The sequence below is a fragment of the Peromyscus maniculatus genome, chromosome 22, assembly GCF_049852395.1.
Source record: "Peromyscus maniculatus bairdii isolate BWxNUB_F1_BW_parent chromosome 22, HU_Pman_BW_mat_3.1, whole genome shotgun sequence".
Classification (NCBI taxonomy): Eukaryota; Metazoa; Chordata; class Mammalia; order Rodentia; family Cricetidae; genus Peromyscus; species Peromyscus maniculatus.
The window spans coordinates 17,711,087-17,734,441 of NC_134873.1; the positions used below are offsets into that span (position 1 = coordinate 17,711,087).

The 23,355-nt window shown below is 40.4% G+C and overlaps 1 protein-coding gene across 3 annotated transcripts in view; it reads right to left on the reverse strand.

Moving 5' to 3' along the window:
• LOC143270186 (putative Polycomb group protein ASXL2) overlaps positions 1–23,355 on the reverse strand; it is a 342,260-nt gene that overhangs the window by 57,396 nt on the left and 261,509 nt on the right. For all 3 annotated transcript variants that reach the window (XM_076559139.1, XM_076559140.1, XM_076559138.1), the window contains 2 exons: positions 18,683–18,765; positions 4,098–4,206 (listed from right to left, as the gene is read on the reverse strand). In XM_076559139.1, coding sequence (XP_076415254.1) covers positions 4,098–4,206; positions 18,683–18,738 — 165 coding nt within the window. In that variant the 5' untranslated portion in view covers positions 18,739–18,765. The remainder of the gene's footprint in view (positions 1–4,097; positions 4,207–18,682; positions 18,766–23,355) is intronic.

Consider the following 23,355-nt stretch of genomic DNA (forward strand, 5'->3'; position numbering starts at 1 on the left):
GATTGAGCAAGAACAGTATTTTTCCACTTAAATTTTTCTCTCTAATCCATCTCTTATGTTATACACTTTCTTAAAATACAGACCCCATATTTTTATATTCCTTCTTTCAAAATGCAGGACAGCTTTTATAGAGTTAGTTGCCAGCCAGACATCTTGACCTGTAGGTTCAACAAGTATCTGAAATACAAATATAATTATCTTCTTTTTGCAAAAAACTTGTGATCCCCTTGGGATCAACGGCTCATGATCTTAGAATCATTTCTCACCCACTGTTTTACACATACCAAATGCAACGTGTTCTGTGCCTCAAATGTCTTGTGTCTACCTATATTACTACTCTGAGTTCCTACACCAAACTGTAATCTCCTTTTCATAAAAATCATAACACATAGATCTGATGACATGGTTCTCTCTGAAGACCTCTGCCATCTACTTACTCAATACCCCACCCAAACACAGAGCTCAGTCAGGGTAAAACTTTGTTAATTTATCAATTATCCCAACTACAGTGATTATCACTTAATCCAATTTCCTCTACTTTCAAATTCATCCAGAATTTTATCTGTTCCTTCATTTGAGCTACTTATCCTTGAAGGCCTTCACTCTTCTTATGTATATGTTCAAGTCCAACTTAAATCTTACAAGTAATAACACAAACTTTCTAAACCCCTTTATTCAAAACTAATCTTTATTTTGTGTCATTATAATGGAAGAGTTTCACAATATATTTTGTAAATATGAAAATTTTAATAACTAAAATGTAAGCATTACAGAGATCAAGAACTATAGATTATTCATCTTAGTCTATTTTTGGCATAGACTTGACGATATGATTATTTGAACTCTTAGTTTTTTTTCTTTAAAGATTTTATGTATGAGAGTTTTGCATGCATGTATACACACACCATGTGTGTGCAGTGCCTGTAGAGGCCAGAAGAGGGCATCAGGCTAGAAACTGAATCTTGCTTCTCTGTAACATCAGCAAGTACTCTTAACTGCTGTCTACAGTGAACTCTGAGCTCTTGCTACAGAGTGTTGAAACTTTTGTACTTTCCTGATCAACAGCAGATTAGGAAAACCTATTGTTCTGCTATTTGGTCTTTGACTCTACTGATAATTAGATCGTCTGTTTGGATGATTCTTTGTTGGCTCGGAATGGTCTGCCTCAGAGTAGGGACTGACTACTAAGAGAAACAATTATGTAATTAGAAAATTGGAACTTTTAGTCCATCTTCTCAAGAACGAAGGTTGAGTTGATGGCCAATGACAAAAATCACACTCATATCACAAATCCTCCATAAAAACTCTAAAGACCAGGGGTTTGGATGAGCTTGCACATGGCTAAAGTCTGTGCTTGGAGACTGGTATGCCAAGACAGATTCTATACTCAGTGGCCACACCTCACTTCATGAATGTCTTTTATCTACATTACAATAAATAGAAAACTCAAAGATTTTTTTTTCCTCTAACATCTTTTGTAAGCAGTCCTAGAGCTTAGGTCTCATCCAAAGACTTGTAACTAATAGCTGAAGTGAAGGGTAACCTTTAGTACTGGGCCCTTTGACCGACACAATAGCCAAACAGTGAAAACTGAGTTAAATTAAAGGCAGCTAGCTGACTTCAGTTGGAGAACTGCTTGATATATGGGAGAAACCCCCGAACACATGGTATCAGAAGAACTGTACTAATTGGTATGTAATAACAGAAAATACATTTTGAGGATTTCTTTCCCTCTCTCTCCAACACAGTACGCATTTAATGAATGCAATTAAAATCATGGAAGATCTAGAATAGCTAAAGTATCAAAATGAGATCATGAAAGCTTCATTTAGGGCTAAAGTCCCATAACACCCACAAGTTAAACACTGCAGACAGTCAGAGGAAGTTAACATTAAAAGGCAGAATAGGGTTGTGTTATATATATTGCACAGATTGGCCTTGAGCTCACTATATAGGTCAGGGTGATCTAGAACTGGACAGGACCTTTTACCTTGGCCTCCTGAGTACTATGATTGATAACCATATGCCACCACATTAAGCTGCTAGATGTGGGATTTGTTCCTCTTTTGTTTTGTTTTGAGACAGGATCTCACTGGCTTGCCTGCCTAGAATTCAGAGATACCTACATCTGCCTCCAGAGTGCTTGGGATTAAAGGCATGCACGGCCACCAAACCTAGGTGTTCATTTTCTGTGTTTTGTTTTATGTTGGGTACCTGTGTGCCATAGCACACATATGAAAGTTATAGGACAACTTGTAGGAGTTGGTTCTGTCCTTCATTTATATGTGCCCAGGGAACCAAAAACAGGCTGTCAGTGCCTTCACATGCTGAACCATCTCAGCACCTCAGGTCAGAGTTCTTAATGTCAGTGGACGCAATACTGCCACTGAGCACCGTGATAAGCTCAGAGACAGGAGGCAGTGGGACAGACAGCGGTCTCTACGGACGTGTCACTTGGGGTACAACAGTCTGTCAAATAGTCTGCCATTCTGGTTTGCTGATAAACTTCCTTTGAGAAACAAGCCCTCTCCTAATTATCAGGCTGTCACAAGCTCAACTACAACCCCACATCAAGGATGACAACGATTCGACATTTGTCAACAGCCATAACTCATGAACGGTGGGTGTCACACGGGTCAGTCAGTCTGAGTGAGGTGGAGCCCTGCTTCAGTCTTGGACTCTTGTCTCTAGACTCTCAGTCTGTAGAACGGAGACTCGGACTGAATCCGTGGACGAGGAGGAGAGGCTGACTGAGAACAAAGTAAAAGAAAGAACAGACCAAGACCAGATGACACCTTTTGATCATCTGGACCCAGCCTGGATTTCCCATGAATGTTTAGTTTAGCTGTATGAGTTCACACATTTTCCAGCCTATTTACTAAGCTCATTTACATTGGTTTTCCTACTCATAAGTGAAAGGATATTGATGAGAAAAGGTCACCATTTCAGTGTACAAATGAGGTATTAGCCAGCTTGTTATGGAAGAAGAAATGTGGGTGTGGAATCGGATCAAAGTTCCTATTCTTCTTCTGATACAATACAGCCAACACTGGTCAGGAATTACATCTTTCAAACTTTACTTTTTCCCATTATTAAAAAACGAATAAGGGGTTGGGGGTTTAGCTCACTGGCAGAGCGCTTGCCTAGCAAGTGCAAGGCCCTGGGTTCGGTCCTCAGCTCTGAAAGAAAAAAAAGGAATAATAACCATAACTAAGTTTTAGTGGGGAAATTTATGAATAAAGAAAAGAATCTGGGCTAGAGAGATGGCTCAGTGATTAAGAGTACAATACCCAGCAACCACATGGTGGCTCACAACCATCTGTAATGAGACCTGGTGCCCTCTTCTGGCGGGCAGGGGTACATGCAGGCAGAACACTGTATACATAATAAATAAATCTTTAAAAAAAAAAGAAAGAAAGAAAAAGAAAAGAATCTATGGCTCTACGCAGTATGTTTCAAAAAAAGAATCCTCAATTTGTAATTGAAATATTTTGAAGTTCTGTAAAATAAGAAACGGGCTAGAGAAAGGGCTCAGCAGTTAACACTGACAGCTGCTCTTCCTTCCAGAGGACCTCAGGTTCAATCCTCAGTACCCACAGAGTCACTAGCAACCATCTGAAACTCTAGTTCCAGGGAATGAAACACCCCCTTCTGGCATCCATGAGTACTGCATGTATGTGGTACACGGATACACATAAAATAAATCTAAAAAAAAAAAACCATGTTAAATAAGAATATATACAAAGGGTGCCTTCTTAGTATTCATGAGGCCCTGCCTTCAATTCCCAGAACATCTCCTCCCTCTCCCAAATTTATTTACTTACTTATTTTAGGGTTGAAATATTGAATTCTGTCTCTGTGACTCAATTATTTTTTTTTTTTTTTTTTTTTTGGTTTTTCAAGACAGGGTTTCTCTGTGTAGCTTTGCGCCTCTCCTGGGACTCACTTGGTAGTCCAGGCTGGCCTCGAACTCACAGAGATCCGCCTGGCTCTGCCTCCCGAGTGCTGGGATTAAAGGCGTGCGCCACCACGGCCCGGCATGTGACTCAATTATTATACATTGTCGCTTACTCTTTCTTGGCTCCCAAGCAACTTACCTTCAAAGTATATACTCCCATTCTACCTGGGACTTTATAGAAGATGCCCTCTTCACCTCGGGAGTTTGTGTGGAGCATTGCATTTAAGCATGCAAGAGGGGAAGTCCCACTACAAAGCAAAGCAGGTGAAGAGCATAGTGATTAGTTTATCTCTGAATATTCTTTGTAATGCTGACTTAATTTCTTTAATTGATCAATATTCCTGTTTTACTAACTGTAAAAAATATTAATACAGAAAGATATTGCCATGAAAAAAAATGAATGGAAAATTCATTTTTGAGTATCTAAAGGGGAAAAAAATCCGTAATCTAACATTTAAGTAAAAGAAAAACAAAAAAATCAACATAGAACAATATCAAATTTATTTTGCAAACCTACTTTATTTACATACAAAACTTTGTAAGTATAATTAAAGTGGAAAGCATGTACACGCACGCGCGCGCGCACACACACACACACACACACACAGATTCAAATAAATCTCCAGCTTCTTGTGTGCTGCTGCACTAAACTAAATCTGATTTGTAAACAAAACTGCCGTGGTTTCTTGTACTTAAGCTTCACAGGAGATCACTTTAAAGACAATTTACAGACTTATTTTGCATGGATTAGCTTTCTTTCTCATTTTCTAAAATTTTATGTGCATAATAATTCATTATTATGATGAAAAAAGTTTTTTGAGTGGGGCATGATGGCACACAACTATAACCCCAGAATTTAGGAGACTGAGGCAAAAGAATCCCAAGTTCAATGCCATTCTCTACTATAAAGCAAGCTCCTAAGGGAAAAAATTCATTTTGAAGTGTCATCAGACTTTACTGTGCTCTCAAAAAAGGGCAATAAAATTCACTAACAGGCATCCTTATCTTGGTCTGTCACTACATTAAGGAAATGGAACTGGGATTGTAGAGATAAGACCACTGGCTGCTCTTCCAGGACCAGGGTTCAATTCCCAACACCCACATGGCCACTAACAACTTTTTGTAATTCCAGTTCCAGGGAAATCCAACATGCTCACACAGACACACATGCATGTAAAACACCAATGCACATAAAGTAAAAAGTAAATAATTTTAAAAAAGAAAAGAAAATGGGTCTAATGTTCTACCATAAGTCTAATGTTAAGCACTTCTGCATTAAGAAACAGGAAGGTATAGTTAACTGCATGCGTTTAATCCCAGAACTTGGGAGACAGAGGCAGAGGTCAAGGCCAGCCTGCTCTACAATCAGTACTACACAGAGAAACCCTGTCTCAAGAAACCAAAAACTAAAAAATGAAAAGAAAGAAAAGAAACAGAAAAGAGAAGTATAAGCAATGCATTTTTAAGCATAAAACCACATCGTGGTGATATTTTATCTGTGTCCCCCAGTAAAATAAAGCTTGCCTGGAGATCAGAGGAAGGCCAGCCACTATAGTAAACACAAAAGTCATGCAATGTTAGCACACATTAATCTGTCTGGATCTCTGTGAGTTCAAGGTCACACTAGAGAACAGAGCCAAGTGTAGTTACACACGCCTTTAATCCCAGCACCAACCATAGGAGGTCTGTACAGATAGACAGGAAGTGACAGAGCTGGGCAGGCAGAGGAAGTGATGTAGCTGGGCTGAGAGAGCCAATTAGAAAACAGAACGGAAAAGGCATATAAGTCTGCTTAGAAAGGAAGTCGCTCTCTTTGGAGCCTGGCAGCTGTTCCTACCCCTCTGATCTCGGTCAGATTTTCACCCCTATTTCTGGTTCTGTGTTTTTATTTAATAAGACCGTTTAGAAACTCATTTACACCACATGCTTTAAAAAGTATACCTGAGCATGGTGATCCACACATATAATCAAGCCTCTAGAGCAGTGGTTCTCAACCTTCCTAATGCTGCAACCCTTTAATACAGTTCCTCATGTGGTGACCCCCAACCATGAAATTATTTTCACTGCTCCTTCCTGTCATTTTACTACTGTTATGAATTGCAGTGTAAACATCTGTGTTTTCTAATGATCTTAGGTGACTCATAAGAAAGGGTCATTCAAATCCTCACATTGAGAACTGCTGCTCTCAAAACTGAGGCAGGATGAAAACAAGTTCTATGTTAGCCTGAACTACAGAGTAAAGACCTGGAAAACAAAAACAACAAAAAGGGGGTATGTTATAAAATATCGAATTATAGAGGCTAGAAAGCTGGCTCAGTAGTTTAGAACATTTGTTGCTCCTGCAGTGTACCCAAGTTCAATTCCCAGCACCCATTTAGAGGCTCACAACGATCTATAACTCAAGTTTAAGAAGATCCAATGTCCCCTTCTACACTCTGCAAACACCAAGCATGCATGTGGTGCAAATACACACACACAAGCCAAATATTGATACACGCTAGGCATGGCAGCACACACCTTTAATCCCAGCACTCGGGAGGCAGAGGTAGGCAGATTGTGAATTCGAGGTCAGCCCGGGCTACAAAGTGAGTTCCAAGACAGCCAGGTCTACACAGAGAAACCCTGTCTCAAAAACAAAAACAAACAAACAAAAAGAGGCAAACCTGCTCTGCATAATGATTATCAGGCCAACCAGAGATACATTGTGAAATTCTGCCTCAAAAACAAACAAATTCATACACATTAATTTTTTTAAGTCTTTTAAAAATCAAATTATAGACTGACTACCAAAAAGGAATAAAATTGTATGTTCTCAGATGATTAAGCCTGTGGATTTTATTCAACAGAAAAAAGCTAAGAAATAGCTATTAAAATAAAAGCTTCAAGCTGGATGGTGAACACGCCTTTAACCCTAGCCCTCAGGAGGTAGAGGCAGATTCTCTGAGTTCGAGGCCAGCCTGGTCTACAGGGGGAGTTCCAGGACAGCCAGGGCTACAAAGAAAAACTGTTTTGAAAAACAAAACAAAACAAACAAACAAAAGCTTGAAATTAAGAACAATATTAAAATGTAGGATATAAAATGATAGAAAATATTACTAAAAACCAAGTGTTAGTCTAAGGTCAAGGGCTATAGTGTTAAAGAAAGCACACTAATCCTTTTGTGTATGATTGGTAGGTGTTTCTGGTTTGTTTGTTTGTTTGTTTGTTTGTTTGTTTGTTTTAGGACAGAATCCTCATTCTGTAGCACAGGTCTGAAGTGGTGTGGAACTCTAGATGTAGCTTCTGGCATCAAACTCAAGGCAATCTTCCTAGTTCAATCTCTCAAGCATTAGAATTACAGGTATAGGATCTATGCCTAACATTGGGCGCTGCAACTCTTAAAGCAACACGTTCCTGTATCTAGGAAAACAGAAGTAATAAGAAAGCACGTTGAAAGTTCATATGGAAAGAAGTCAGGGAATGGTCTGGAGTCTGACTACAACTCCCTTACGTAGTTTTTGTTTTTCACAATTATTAAGGGGCAAAACAACTTAACAGGACATTCTCAACTCATCTTCCTCTCAGCTCCCTGCTGGTGATACTCAAAACCCTAAAACCAAATCTACTACAGAGACCACAAGCAACATGGACAGAAGTGGAGGACTGACATTAAGAAAGGCAGAGGCAGGTGGACCTCTGTGAGTTCAAGGCCAGCCTGGTCTACAGAGTGAGTTCCAGGGCAGCCAGAGCTACACAGAGAAACTGTCTCGAAAAACCAAAATATAGAAAGAAGAAAAGAAGAAAGGCAGATCTCGGGCTGGAGAGATGGCTCAGCAATTAAGAGCACTGGCTGTTCTTCCAGAGCACTTGGGTTCAATTCCCAGCACCCACATGGCATCTCACAATTGCCTGTAACTCCACCTCCAGGGGATCCAACACTCTCACACAAACATATATACAGGCAATGCACATAAAAATAAAAATAAATAAATCATTAAAATAAAAAAAGGCAGATCACTGGAGATCACTGGCCAGCCAGTCTAGCCAAACAGAAGAGTTAATGACTCTTCTGGGGAAAAGTAGGTGGTGGAAAAGGGAGCAGAATATACTTGATGTCCACTTCCGACCACCACAACACACTAATAAATACCAATAAAAATAAATAAATCACCAAGTATCCTGTATGTCTCTAATGGGCATGTGTTCATTCTTTTTTTGAACTGTGATAGGTGGCATATCAAAATGCAGAGAGAAAGCCACAACACAAAGGGTGCTAGGATTAAAGGCATGTGCCACAAAGCCCAGCTGAAACTGACTCTCACTCCTCTCTCTCTCTCTCTCTCTCTCTCTCTCTCTCTCTCTCTCTCTCTCTCTCTCTCTCTCTCTCTCTCACACACACACACACACACACACACACACACACACACACCCCTCCTTGTTCAAAGGCTGACAGAGTACTTGACTATCATGCCTTGTGAGACCCTTGGGTTCAATCCCTATTACCAAGGAGGCAAAGTAAGCTCCTTGCCCAATCACCTACCGTTCACACAAAAGTGAGGCAAAAAACAAGAGTTTACCTTCTATCATGACTAGCTCTGCAAGTCTTTCCTGTTCCACTGTCGATGAGACGTCTTTGTCTCATCGACACATACGAAATATCTAACTCCCATCTTAGCCAAGGTCATTTCAAATACTAGCTCATTATACCATCTAACTTTTAAATATTGTGATAAACAGGCCATAAAAATAAAAATTAGCTTTGAGAGAAACAGAATGCTTCTTCGTTTCTGTAATAAAGGTACTAACTACCTATCTATTTACTATCTTATTATAGATGATTAGGACGCCTAAAGTTTTTTTTTTTTTTTTTTTTCCTGGAGACAGGGTTTCTCTGTGTAGCCCTGGCTGTCCTAGATCTCACAGACCCACATGCCTCTGCCTTCCAAGTTCTGGGACCAAAAAGGCGTGAGCCACCACTGCTCAGCTGGGATGCTTAAAGTTCTTAACAGCTGGACCAAATCCCAAACAGTGTTTGTATCCAAACTAAGTACAAAAGGTTACACAAGATCTTATGATTCCAGGTAAAAGGAATGCCAACATGAACACAGAAATTGAAGCTCAGAATCTCTGTGAAGAAAATAAACTATGGGTATAATTATACAAGAACTGAACTGGAGACAATAAAAACACAGAAATCAGATAAAATTTTACATCACTGTCCTTATTGGGTAATTATTGCTCATTTAGCAATGCAATTTTGTATCTTAATAGCTAGTGCTGTTATAATTGCTTTAGGCTTTTTTATAAAAACTACTTTTTAGAAACTGAACTGGGTCCTCTGCAAGAGTAGCAAGTGCTCTTGCTGCTGAACTGTTTCTACACAGGCTTTGCTTCCTGCTTTTGTGAGAACTAGAATGCCACATGTGGATGTGGATATCAAAATTCTGAGTTTTTAAGTAGTAGTCTGACCTAATTATTTAACCAATTCATGATATTTTCTATCAGAAATTCTTTCTCAGAGAAGTAACTTAGATATGGTAAACCTTAGATTATATCAAATGGCTTTCATGTCAAGTCTCAAAAACAAATACTAAAATAGGAATGAGTTCTTAGGTGGTATTATGCATGTGGGGTAAGATCACAGAAAGTTGGGCATGGTGGCACACATCTCTAAGCCCAGCATTTCAGAGACAGATCTTAGTAAGATCCTGCTCAAAACAAAACAATTAAAAAAAAAAAAAAAAAAAAAAGACCAGAAGACAAGAAACAGCTCAGTCTGCCACTCTGTCCTCAAAGATGAGACCACCACTACTACCTGCAAGTGTCCAACAGACCAAAATCAAAGATCTTGCCACAAGAGCGCCACGATACACATGTAACTGCATTCACACATCATACACACAAATAACTTAAAAGGTTAAATCTTAATTAAGCTTCATTCATAACCCATTACTTAAAAAATAAATTATAAATGAAATGAACAGATTAACTGAAGTTGAGAGATTAATCTGAAGCTGTAAGCAAACATGGCATTCTATGACATGAAAATACAGATAGAGTTCCCTGTCCTCAAGCCTCACATCAAAGTCATAGAACTGAAATTTTAAAACAAAACAAAAAAACCCCACTATACTATAAACGGGAATTGCTACAACCAACAGCTATCTAAAGAGACCAGCAAACATCGACAAAAAGCCAATTCAGTAAAGGATTCAGACTATGAATTTTCATCTGTTCTGCCTGGTTTAAAGTAAGTATCCTTTGGGTAAACAATTTACCAATTATTTTCTCTGTATCAGTCAAGTAAATAAATATATTTTCAATCTCACAAGCAACAGGCAACACACATTGCTCTATCTTCTAAGCATTTTCATTAATGCTGAGTGGTACTTCAGTGCTCTAAGACAAATGACAATTTTGATAGGCCTTAATGTCAACAATTTCTAAAATTATGGCCATATAATGGTTACAAATTACAAAAATTAACAAACCAAAACAAAAAAGCTCATTTAGTAACTAACATTTATATAATATCACTATTACTTTATTTCTAGGGCAAATCATTTTATAAAGTAAAAACCATGCATACATTGGCACATTCAGTAAAACTTGTAAAAGACTACATTATAATTGCTTAATACTCCTTTAGAATAAAGTAATACTTCTTACCTTCTGGAGTTGGAATGCACCCCAAGAAAACAAGAGGAGGGAAAAAAAAAGTTTTTAATTTTCTTTACAAGTAACAATAAGCTCCCCCAATTAAGTTATACCTTGATCTCCCAGCACTATTAACAACTCTCAAATTAGTAACAATCCCCATTTTGCTACATAAAATATTAATTTTTTAAAAATGCAAATTAGTCCAAAATATCACTGTCTAAAATTGCACACTTAAATTCAGCCACATAGTCTAATTACTTTAGAAAAACAAGTGAAATACTTGAATTCTATGAAAAAGTGTAATTAGAGTTAAGTGTGAATTTTTCATAGTGTTCTCCCCCCCCCCCTGCATCTGATTGCCAAGAGTCATCGTAAAGCCATCAACTAAGGCCCTTGAGCATTATTTTCTTCTCTTTGATCTATAACAGAATTTGATGCGAATTTAAACAACAGACAAGAATATATTGCTGCTGCTGCTGCTGCTGGGTCTAGAGGCACATGCTTGTACTCTTAGGAGAGCTATGGGTTCTAGGCTAGCATAGGCTCCTTAGTAAATCCAGCCTCATTAAAAAAACAACACAACAGAAAGCTGGGAAGCTGGTAGACACCGTGATCTCACCACTTACAAGGTTCAAGAGTTCTAGGACAGCCTGGGTATTGTGAGAGCCTACCTTCCTTCCACTAATCCCAGAACTTAGGGATCTTTATGAGTTCGAGGCCAGCCTGGACTACAGAGTAAGTTTCAGGACAGCCAGGGTTACACAGAGAAACCCTGTCGCAAAAAAAAAAAAACAAAAACCTACCAATATCGAATGGTTTTGTTTCTGTTTCTTAGAAAAATGTTAGTAACTTAATAAAAAATGTGCATATACACTTTTGGGAGTTGGCTTTCCCCTTCCACTCCTACCATGGGATGGATCCAGATTGGATCCATACACCAAATGCTTTTACCTCTGGTCATCTTACAGGCAAAAAAATGTTCTTCATTCTTTAGTTTGTTTTTATTTTATTTTTTTTTATGTGCACTGGTGTTTTTCCATGGGTGTCTGGTCCCGTGGAACTAGTTACAGACAGTTGTGAGCTACCATGTGGGTGCTGAGAATTGAACTTAGGTCCTATGGAAGAGCAGTCCGTGTTCTTAATCAGTGAGCCATCTCTCCAGCCCATGTTCTTCATTCTTTTTTTTGTTTTGTTTTGTTTTTCAAGACAGGGTTTCTCTGTGTAGCTTTGCACCTTTCCTGGATCTCGCTCTGTAGACCAGGCTGGCCTTGAACTCATAAAGATCCTCCTGGCTCTGCCTCCCAAGTGCTGGGATTAAAGGCGTGCACCACCACCGCCCGGCATGTTCTTCATTCTTAAACTAGGGTCTTTCTAATGAAATCACTTTGGGGCAACTTAGCTTGGTAAGTAGTCAAAAAAGATCTCCTCTGCTGAGATAATGATTTCTGCCATAAAGTAATAACTATGAATTCTTTATTACCTCTGTTATGTATTTTTTTGTTTATAAGAGGTGGAGGATAGATAGTTTTGAGATTTTTATGATATCAACCCTAAAAGTGCCTATGACTTTGGTATAAAGTAAAAAATAAACTTTGAGACCACTATAAAAAAAAAACAGAAAGCAAAGGGTAATAATCAACAACCACAAATCTAATGCTATTATATGTAGCATACAGTGTAAGTTTAATATAAATGATAGAATATATTAATCAGAAAGAAAAATAAAGACAGTATGATAGATTAAAAACCCCAGAGCTAGTTGTGTGACTCTTGTCAACTCTCAAGATCTCTATGAGCCTTCATTCATTTGTAAAAAATGAGACATAAAACACATTATCCTTTCCAACTGTCTTTTGTGGCAGTTCTGTAACTGTGTATCTATTCTGTAACTAAAATAATGTGACAGGGAAAGGTTATAGGAGAGAATGCAACCGATGACCTCTAATTGTACAGCTCATCAGAGACATCACTGTATTATAACTATTAGATAAGTTTCTGTGGGAAGGAATACACATCCAAGCCATCTGCTTATCCTCACAATTGCCAATTACTATGTATATAGTACTGTACCTCTTTCAGGTTACTTTCCATGAAAAGCCAATGATTTTTAAATACTCCTACTAAACTTCTTCCAAAGGTGAAAAAGGAAGAAAAAAAAAAAACTAATCTAGAAACTAGGAAGTTGACCACAACCATTCATTAGCCTCACAATCTATCATATTGACCTATAAATATAAGATTCAAATTGATGCCACATCCAAACTACCTACTATATGGACTCTAATGAATGGTCTAGGTCAGAAAACAGCAAATTCATGGGTAAGATAAATTCAGGAAGAATCTGCTCAAGTGCAAGTATTTTTCCACTCTAGGAGGATGCTAGCATATGAGGGCTGCTGGACTGACTTGCCAGCACCGCTTTAACAGATAAGACAGACAAACTGTGACTCTAGAAGCAATGCACACTAATGTATACTCAGAATTCAAATAGAACACAACCAACAGTCACAGGTTATTACAAGGAAACTAAGGCGGGTTCTGTCTCCCCTGTACTTTAAATACTGTGCTTTACACTTCTAAACAGGCATTGAAAGGTCTCGAAGTGCTTTAAAAAAATAAAAATAAACAGCTTTTGTTTTTGTTTTTGATTTTGAGACAGGGTTCCTTTGTATAGCCTTGGCTGTCCTGAAACTCGCTTTGTAGACCAGGCTGGCCTCAAACTCACAGAGATCTGCCTGCCTCTGCCTTAAGTGCTGGAATTAAAGGCTTGAGTCACCACTGTCCGGCATAAATGGCCTTTTAGTGTGTTAATTTATAAATGTTTACACACAAATTTTTCAGAAAGATAATACATCAAAATGAGGTATGCTCATTTATAACTTTTCATATCAATGAAATAAACTAATTTTCAACCTACTGATATGTGACCACAATCAAAGCTTCTTTTTCTGCTGCTGTTTGTTTTTCAAGTTTGTGTGGGTGGGTTTACCTGCACATGATAGGCACACACACAGAGGCCAGGGTACAATGTGCAGGAGGCTGATTCTCTCCTTCCACCATGTGGGTTCCAAGGATCAAACTGGGATGTCAGGCTTGGCAGCAGGCACCTTAACTGCTGAACTATCTCACTGGCCCCATTCTGATTTTTGGTTGTTTCTTTCTGAGATGAGGTCTTACTAGGTTACTCTAGCCAGACTGAAATGTACAATACTCCAGCCTCAACCTCCCAAGAAGCTGGGATACAGACATTCACAACAGCACTAGCTCAAAAGGGAAGGGCAGCTGGGTCTCCAACAGTCCACATGTCCAGAAATGAGCTCAAGCTCGACTACAGAAGAGACACTGATTGCTCTCTACTGACAGACATATATATGCCTGTGGCAGCTATCTACATATGGAAGCCCATGCTGGCCTCCAGGCTTCCTCAGCATCACAAATAGCTGTTACACAATTCAAAGTCCACATTAGCCTCCTGGCCCTCCTCCCTTCCCCCAGCTTCCTGTCCTCCTTACAACAGGCCTGTGTTTCCACTCCATGCTCTCTCACTTCTTCTGAAGACAGCCCTGCCTGTGACCAGTCTACTTCTTTCTCTCACTGCTCTGGACTCTTCCAGGTGCCTCTGGATAACTTCTCTTATTCACAATAAAAACCTTCTCCCTAATGAAGAAGCCATTTCAGTGGTCTCTTTACCATGCCCCTCACACAGAAGGGATATTCTTGCTCTAGAAAAGAACCAATTGAAAATATCTCAAGGGTTGGGTACATGACTCAGAGGTACATCTCTCACTTACATGGAATCCAATGATGCCTTATATTCAACCCCCAACACCACAAAAATAAGCAAATCTGAAGTATCACATTAAAGAAAATTAAAGTTGAAATCTAAGGAACACTCAAGGCCCTGGCTGGTGGGAAGACATCCACGGCCCCCTATTGCAGTTCTGCTCAAGTGGGGGTTAGTCAGGTGCCGGGCAGGTGAGTGCCATAATGATGAGCAAATATGTGGTAGAGAAATGGCAGAGAAAGAGAAGCAGAGTGGTCCATGTGCTGTGGAAAGAGGCAGAAAGGAAGAAATGAAGATAGTGAAGAGTAGGCTGATGTTGGAGGCCTGATTGCCACATGGGGCCATGGTGCTGTCTGGGCCAACATTTGTGGCTCCTGTTGCAACCGAAGGCTGTGTTTGTGTGTGTGTGTGTGTGTGTGTGTGTGTGTGTGTGTGGTTGCCTGAGGCCTTTTCAGTCACCGGAACCATGTTGGTACCCAAAGGCCATGCTGCAGTCGAGCCCACACAGACCTGAGTAGCACATACTATTACCCAGTGCCATGGTAACATCTGGGCCAGGGCTACAGCTGGGAGCCATGTCTGGGTCCCCAGCCCTACTGCAGCCAAGGTCTATGTTGATATTCATACCTCCTGTTGCCATTGAGGACCATACTGATTCCAGTGATCTGGGCTGCCACCCAGGGCCATGCCAATTGGGTTGGCCTATGCAGCTACCAGGGTCCCTGGTGACAATTAGACCCAGAATGCTGCCCAATGACCATGTCTGGGTCTGTGGTCCTACTGCAGCTGAGGTCTGTGTTGAAGTCTGTGGTCCATGTTGCCACCAGAGGTCACATGGAGCCTGGGGTCTGGGCCACAACCTGTGGCCTTGTTGGTGTCTGGGGCCATGATGCTGCCAGAGCCATCCTGATCTGAGTTGCCAGTGCTTCCACCTGGACTCAGGATGTCGACAGACCGAGCTGCAGCCTGAGACAATTTGGGTCCCTGGTGGAGCTGTAGCTGGGGTCTGTGTTGAAGTCTATGACCAAGAATGCCGCTAGGGCCTATACAGAGGCCTGGGATCTCAACCACAGCCGATGGACTTGTTGGAGTCTGGGGGCATACAGATCTAGGTGGCCTGTGCTGCTACTTGGGGCCATGGTGTCATCCAGGCCCAGGCTACTCCCAAGGGCCAAGTCTGAGTCTGTGGCCCTAGAGCGGCCGGGGTCTGGATTGACATATGTGGCCTGTTGTCACTGAGGGCCATGAGGATGCCCAGGGTCAGATATCCATCTGAGCCCAGGTCGGTGTCCTAGGGCCATGCAGATCTGAGCAGCCTGCACTGCTGGCCAATGCCATGGTGATGTCTGGGCCAGAGTTACAGCTGAGGGCCATGTCTGAGTCTGTGCCCCTACTGCAGCCAGGGTCTGTGTTGATTTCAAAGGCTCCTGTTACCATAGAAGGCCGTGCAGACACTCGAGGGCGAAGGTCATGTTGGTGTCCGAGGGCCACACTAAACCACTGGGGCTCGGGCCAATTTGAGTGGCCTGCACTGCTACCTGGGGAAATTGTGACATCTAGACCCAGCTGCTGCCAAGGACCATGTCTGGGTCTGTGGTCAAGCTGCAGCTGGGGTCTGTGTTGATGTCTGTGACCCACATCACCTCAGGGGTCCAAAGTAACCCTGCAAGATGAAATCAGAGGGCCATGCTGAGCCAGCTCCACCCTTTGCTAGCTCAGAGAAAGCTGGCCTTGCCTCTCGATGGACATTGCAGCAAGAAAGCTGGCCTCAACCCTCATGGGAGAGATGGTCCCACCGCTCACCACAAGTGAGAGTGAAACAACCCTGAGGGCATGGGCGTAGGGGAGCTGATTCCACCCTCTCACCTGAGGTGGATGGCCCCAATGGCCTGGACTGACTAGCTCAGTTACCATCCGCTCACAGCAGGGCCTTGGGTTGGCCCACCCTAACATCTACCCCATCCAGGACCTGCTGGAGCTTGTGAAGGGACTGATCCTGTGGGACAATACCCACAGGGGCTCAATGACTCAGGGCAGCCACTGGATATCCCAGAGGAGTTCTGGTGAGTGATGATGATGTACCAGAAACCAGAGGCCTTGAACCAGACCCCAGATTCACTGCAATCAACATTTGCTAGTAAAGCAGGCAGGACAAAAGGGTGTACTGTATAACACAGAGGCCCTCGATGCCACCCAGATGAATGAAGAGGTGCTGAAGAGGTGGGAAAGAAAGAGAAGTGAAGAGGTTTTTGTTTGTCTTGTTCTTGTTTGCTCGCTTGCTTTGTTTTGATTTTTAAAATTTTCTTGGGTGGGGGGGAACACTGCAGAGCTGAGGGGAGGATTTGGGAGGGTGGGAGGTAAGTGGAACTGGGGTGCATGATGTGAAACTCCAAAAGAATCAAATTTTCAAAAAAAAAATAGATCATACAATAGCTACTTATAAAAAGAAATTGCAGTCTATTTTTAAATTTTTTAGCACAATTCAGTGTTTCTCAAAGACGCATCACTGGCAACTCTTCAATGTGAGGAACTGTCCATGTAAGGTATGTGGTGTTCCTATTACCTGCCTATTAAATGATACAGTGTGTTCCTCTTCTCATCCAGTATTATCTTCAAAAATAGCTCCTCGCACACCAGAGTGATCCCCTGCCCACAATTAAGAACCACCATTAGCCAGGCCATGGTGGCACAGACCTTTAATCCCAGTACTCTCAGGAGGCAGAGGCAGAGGCAGATGGATCTCTGCTTTCAAGGCAAGCCTGGTCTACAGAGTGAGATCTAGGACAGCCAGGAAAGACTACATAAAGAAACCCTGTCTCAAAAAACAAAACAAAACAAACAAACAAACAAAAAAAGCACAAACTTTGTATCCTTATTTTGGTTTAATGTTGTGAAACAGGGTGTGGTAGTTTAAAGAAAATGGTCCCCATAGATTCATATATTTAAATGCTTGGTCCCCAACTGTTGGAAGTGTTTTAGGAAGGATTAGGAGGTGTGGCCTTCTTGGAGGAGTATCACTGGGCGTGTACTTTGAGGTCTCAAAAACCCATCTAATTCCCAGTCTAGCTCACTCTGTCTCATGCTTGTGAATCCAAGAGGTAAGCTCTCAATTACTGTTCTAGCACCCTCTCTGACTGTAAACCCAACTGAAAGCTTTCTTTTATAAGTTGCCTTGGTCATAATGCTTTATCACAGCAACAAAGTAACTAATACACAGAGTTTGCTGGGTAGCCCTACCATCCTGGTCTTCAATAAGTAGCTGAAGCTGGCCTGGCACTTGTCTCTATTTCCTGAAAACTGAGAAATGCGCCCCAGCCTACCTAACATTTTTTTTATTCAAATTTCTTATCTTAATGAAATATCTCCAATGTAGATGGCCAAATTTGTCTCAATATACACAATGAATTTGGCATAATTTTAACATTTCTTAATGACAGTCTTAATTATGCAAATAAGACTATTATAAGATAACATAACAAGACTCTTAGAAATCGACGATTATCTTTGACCCTATTTACATATCTACTACATTTGAAGATTAAAAATTCATTTTTAAATGTGTGTGTCTGGGTGTGTGTGTGTGTGTGTGTGTGCATGTGTGAAACAGAATGCATGTGGAGACCAAAAGACAACCTCCAGAAATCACCTCCTTTCTTCCACAGTGAGCTCTGGAGACTGAACTCAGGTCACCGAACTGGCAAGAGCTTTACCTCCTTGAGACATTTTGGCAGCCCTATTTGTGTATTTGTTTGTTTATCTATTTATTTGGGGGAGAGGCTCTTGCTATGCTGTCTAAGCTGGTCTAGAACTCATAGGCTCGAGTGATCTTCCAGCCTTAGCTTCTCTCAAGCATCTTGGACTACAGGCATGTGTGATGATGCCCAGCAAAGACTTTCTCTTGACACACAAAGACCTTTTCCATTTCATTCTTTTTAAGAAATCTTATTTCTTCTTACACTGCCTACTTTTGAAGCTGCTGTGTAATAATTTTTGTCCAATTACCAAGCACAAAGTGATAGATGACAGCTTAAAGATGACTCCAGGCCTTCCTAAGAATCAAGGTGCATAGGCTTTGAAAATCAGCTACTTACTTTTTCATGAAGAATTTACTTTACTTACTTTTGATTTTATAAATGCTATGACTTAAAAAAAATCCAAGGACTGAGAGAAAAATGAACTAGAAGTTCATAAAGTACATTATACTAACCAATGAAGGTTTAAGACAAAGAATACCAAAACATACTAAATTTTATTAGATACTCTAAACATAATTATTACTAGTAATACTTTTAATAACTCACCTGATTTCCTTTAGTCCTTCTCTCTGGATAACTTGAAGAATTTCTTTATGACTCATAGGTGTATTGGGGTATTTTTCTAAGACCTGAGAAGCAAGGAATAACAATGAATTCTTATTTTAAGTTCTCATTCTTATAATTGTCTATTATTATTATAACTATGTCAATAATTAGATCTATAACATACATATCTAGAGACTTCACCCAGATATTTTCTGTTAATCACAAACAGTAAGTCAAATTATGAAGCAGAAATGGATCAAAAAGGTTAAAATTAACACTTTAATTAATCCTATTAATGAATATGGAATTGATTACTCTTAGTCTCCATTCCCATACCACATCCCTACCTGTGGTCTACCACTGCACACATCTTTAGATTATCTACTTTAGTAGGGTGTAGTGGCACAGACCTTTAATCCCAGAACTCAGGAGGCAGAGGCAGGTGGATTTCTGCCTCTGCTTTCCAAGAGTGCTGGGATTAAAGGCATACATCACCATGCCCAGCTAAATCCATGCTTCCTTTAAATAAAAATTAAAAAAACAACAACAACAACTATGTTTTGGATACAACACGAACAGTAAGCTTAGTTTGTTCTGTCTTTCCCATTAAATTTAACTAAAAATCGGGACAGAATGAATGGAATCACTATTTGAAGACTCTGAAAATGGGAGCAGATAAAGCTAAACCACAATTAGAAAAAACACAGTATAGTCAGGAGTGAATTTCCTGGTTTTGATTTCTCTACAACCTCCTGTCCTGGACTCAACAGCAACCTGAAACCCAAGAGCACACTGATACAGACAGAAAATGTTCCAAGACAATCTGTCATTTTTGATCTGAAGCACAGTAAAGGGAGCCCTTCCTAATGTCAGAGGTAGAGAATTCTCCTAATTTGTTTTTAGGCTTTGGGTATGTCATGGTCCTTTCCCTCTCTATACCTGCCCAGGCAACATGGCAGCAGCTATAAACCAATACCACACTTGGAAACTAACCACTAGCAAACATAAATACAAAATAGATGTGAATAGCTGCCAAAGTTCTAAAAATTATGATGTTTTGAAATTTAATACACAGGAGATTGGTAGAAACTTGGGAGTTAAAGCCAATGTCAGGCATGGTAGGACATTCCTTTAATCCCAGAACTGGAGGTAGTGGTAGGCAGTTCTGTGAGTTCAAAGACAGCCAGGATACAACTTTTTTCTCAAAAACAAACAAAAAAATAATTTCTGGCCGGGCTGTGGTGGTACACATCTTTAATCCCAGCACTTGGGAGGCAGAGGCAGGTGGATCTCTGATCTGTGTGAGTTCAAGGCCAGCCTGGTCTACAGAGTGAGTTCTAGGATAGCCAGGACTGTTTCGCAGAGAAACCCTGTCTCGAGAACACACACACACACACACACACACACACACACACACACACACACACAGAAAAAAACAGAAAAAAAATTCTCATAGGATTTAAACAAGCATTTGATGTTGTTTTAGTTTGATTTGAGGACAGATTCTCTAGCCCAGGCTGCCCATAACTCCCCACATAGAGCCAAGAATGCTCTTGAACTTCTTTTTGATCCCCCTATCTGCCCTTCCCCATGCTCAGACACTCCACATCCACCTGGTTTTTGCTAGAGATGGACTCCAGGGCCTCTTATATGTTATTCAGCACTGTACCCAATGAGACACATGCCAGCCGCTCAGGGCTGTGGGATCCTAACAGCATCAGAATGTCAGATACATAATCTACAATCACTCAGCGGAACTCACAAAAGACAAACTACACACAACAGACCCCAAATGGCAACTGTTAAGATCAGACACGCACAACTATGCTTCAGGAAACAGTGGTGCAGGCCGTTAGCCCCGGCACTCAGCACGCTGAAGCAGGAGTCACTGCCCTGCTCGTCAATAATCTTTGCCACATCCTATTTCTGATGTTAGCTTTATCAAAAATGTCACCCTCATTACTCAGGTGAAGTAAACAAAAGAGCATGCTTTCCTTGAGCTATTAGCCTTCTGTTTTTTTCTTTAGTTTTCACTATAAATAACTAATGGTATATTAATTTCTACTAATTAAAAAAACAAACAGAAAATAATCATAAATTCCAAAACTCACTCCTCTGTTCAGAAACTGCACTATACTGCAAGAAAAACCAAGAGTAAAATATCATGAGTGAAACACTTGTGTTTACACGCAACAGTCCTTTGGTTAAGCTGGACAGAATGGTATGTGACTCTAATTCCAGTGCTGTCAAGGGAGAGACAGCAGTACCAGTTAGAAGCCAGCCTAGACTACACATGGAGAGGGTGTCTCCCCCTCCAAACGGATCGTGCCTGTAATTACAGCACTTAGGAGAGACAGGAATACTGCAACAAACTGTTGTCAGTCTAGGCTACATAATGAGTTCCACGACAGCTGGGCAACAAAACAAAACAGAAACAGGACCTGGGACGGTGAGATGGATCAGCAAGTGAGAGCATTTACCCTGAGTTCAATCCCCCAGAGCCACATGAGAGAGGAAGAGAAAGAAGTGCCTCTTGCGTTTCAAGTTGCTTTCTGAGCTGTGTGCACATGACCTCACACATAAATACTAATAATAAAAAAGGACAGTTTCTCCTTTCGATAACCATTTTTGTTTATATTTAATTATCTTTTTTTTTTTTTTTGGAAAGGAAGTTCGAGACAGAATTTCTACATGTAACAGTCCTGGAACTCGCTTTGTAGACCAGACTTGCCTTAAATTCAGCCTTCTGATGCCAGGATTAAAGAAGTGCACCACCACAGCCTGGCTTATATTTAATTATCTGAATCTCCCTAAGAAAATATAAAGAATGAGAAAAATATATACATACACTAGAAAAACCTGAGAATCAAAACACTTCTGAGCAAAAATACAAAACTGTTACAATTTTTTTAAAAGTACAGCAAGTGTAGATTTACTAAGGAAAAGTGAGGAAAACTCTTTAAGGTGGGAAGGATCCAAGGAAGGCATACCATATTATATTCTTTTACCACAAGCTCAAGATATAGGCTAGCAGTTTTCCAAAACAGCTACCTTATTCTGACCACAGGAGGGCAGTGTCTGTCTCACAAAAAAAAAAAAAACAAACAAAAAATTCTACTGGAACTGTTCAAACTACAAAACACAATTTAAACAAACTACTCTTATGACAATATGATCAAACATGAAAAAAAAATTAGAAATCAACAGTATAGGGCTGGAGAGATGGCTCAGTGGTTAAGGGCACTGTCTGCTCTTCCAGAGGTCCTGAGTTCAACTCCCAGCACCCACATGGTGGCTCTCAACCATCTGTAACCGGAGCTGATGCCCTCTTCTGTCTGATGCCCTCTCCATCATGCAAATGGAGCACTCATATACATAAGATACATATATAAATAAATCTTTAAAAAATTAATAGTATAAAGAACTCAAGGGCACAGTTGGAGAGATGGCTCAGCTGTTAAGAGCACCGACTTACTGCTCTTCCAGAGGACTCGGGATCAATTCCCAGACGCCACACAGCCACAAACAACTGTTTGTATCCTAGTTCCAGAGGACCCAACACCCTCACACAGACATACAAGCAGGCAAAACAACAATGCACATAAAATATAAATAAATAATTTTTTAAAAAAGAGACAAAGAACTCAAGGGCAATGGACAAGGTTCCTAAAGGACTTACTAAGACTATTCCTCAGCCAGAAATAGTGGTGCAGGACTTTATTTTTTCAGCACCCAGGAGCCAGAGATGCAGAGGCAGGCACCGGATCCCTTTGAGTTCCATGCCAGCCTAGTCTACATAGCAAATTCCAAGTGGGCCAGGGCTATATAGTAAGACCCTGTCTCAAACAAAACAAAGCAAAGCAAAACAAAACAAAAAGCAGGATTTAAATTATCAGTCTCTAGTAAGTTCATTCAAGAAGTGAAAAGATGAATGAAGAGTCTGAATTTTGTGTAACGTGGATCATTTAATTTTACATTTAAAATGTTAATAACATAATAATCTCTTAATGTCTGGCATAAGAATTATTCACTATCACTTCTCGGCCTTTTGGCTAAGATCAAGTGAAGAGTTATTTACTGACCAAAAAGCCTTAAACAGGATAACTAATACTTTGTAGTCACAGAGATCAACCAGAACACAAGCAGATTAAGGTTTCGGAAGTCTGTGCTACACAAGATACACAAGATGACTATCAAACCAACTAGGTGGCTAATGGGACAGGAGGAAAAAAAAAAGTCAAATCTGAAATAAATTAAAAAAAAAAGAAAAGTCAAATCTGAGTCAGGCGTGGTAGCACAGGATTTTAATTCCAGCACTTGGAGGTAGTGTCGTGTGGACCTCTGTGTTCGAAGATAACCTGGTCTACAGAGTTTGCTCCAGGACAGCCAGGGCTACACAGAGAAAAATCCTTATCTTGACCAAAAAAAATTTTAAAAATTAAAAAAAAAAGGGTGGGGGGGAGCCAGGCTGGAGAAATTTCAGCAGTAAAGAACAATGGATTATCTTCCAAATGATCCAGGTTCAATTCCTAGAACCAATATGAAGGTTCACAACCTCTGTAACTTCAGTTTCAAAGAATCCCACACCCTTTTCTGGCCTTAACAGCACCAAGTGTGCAGGAAAAACACTCAAACACATAAAAATAACATTTTTAGGCCGGGCGGTGGTGGAG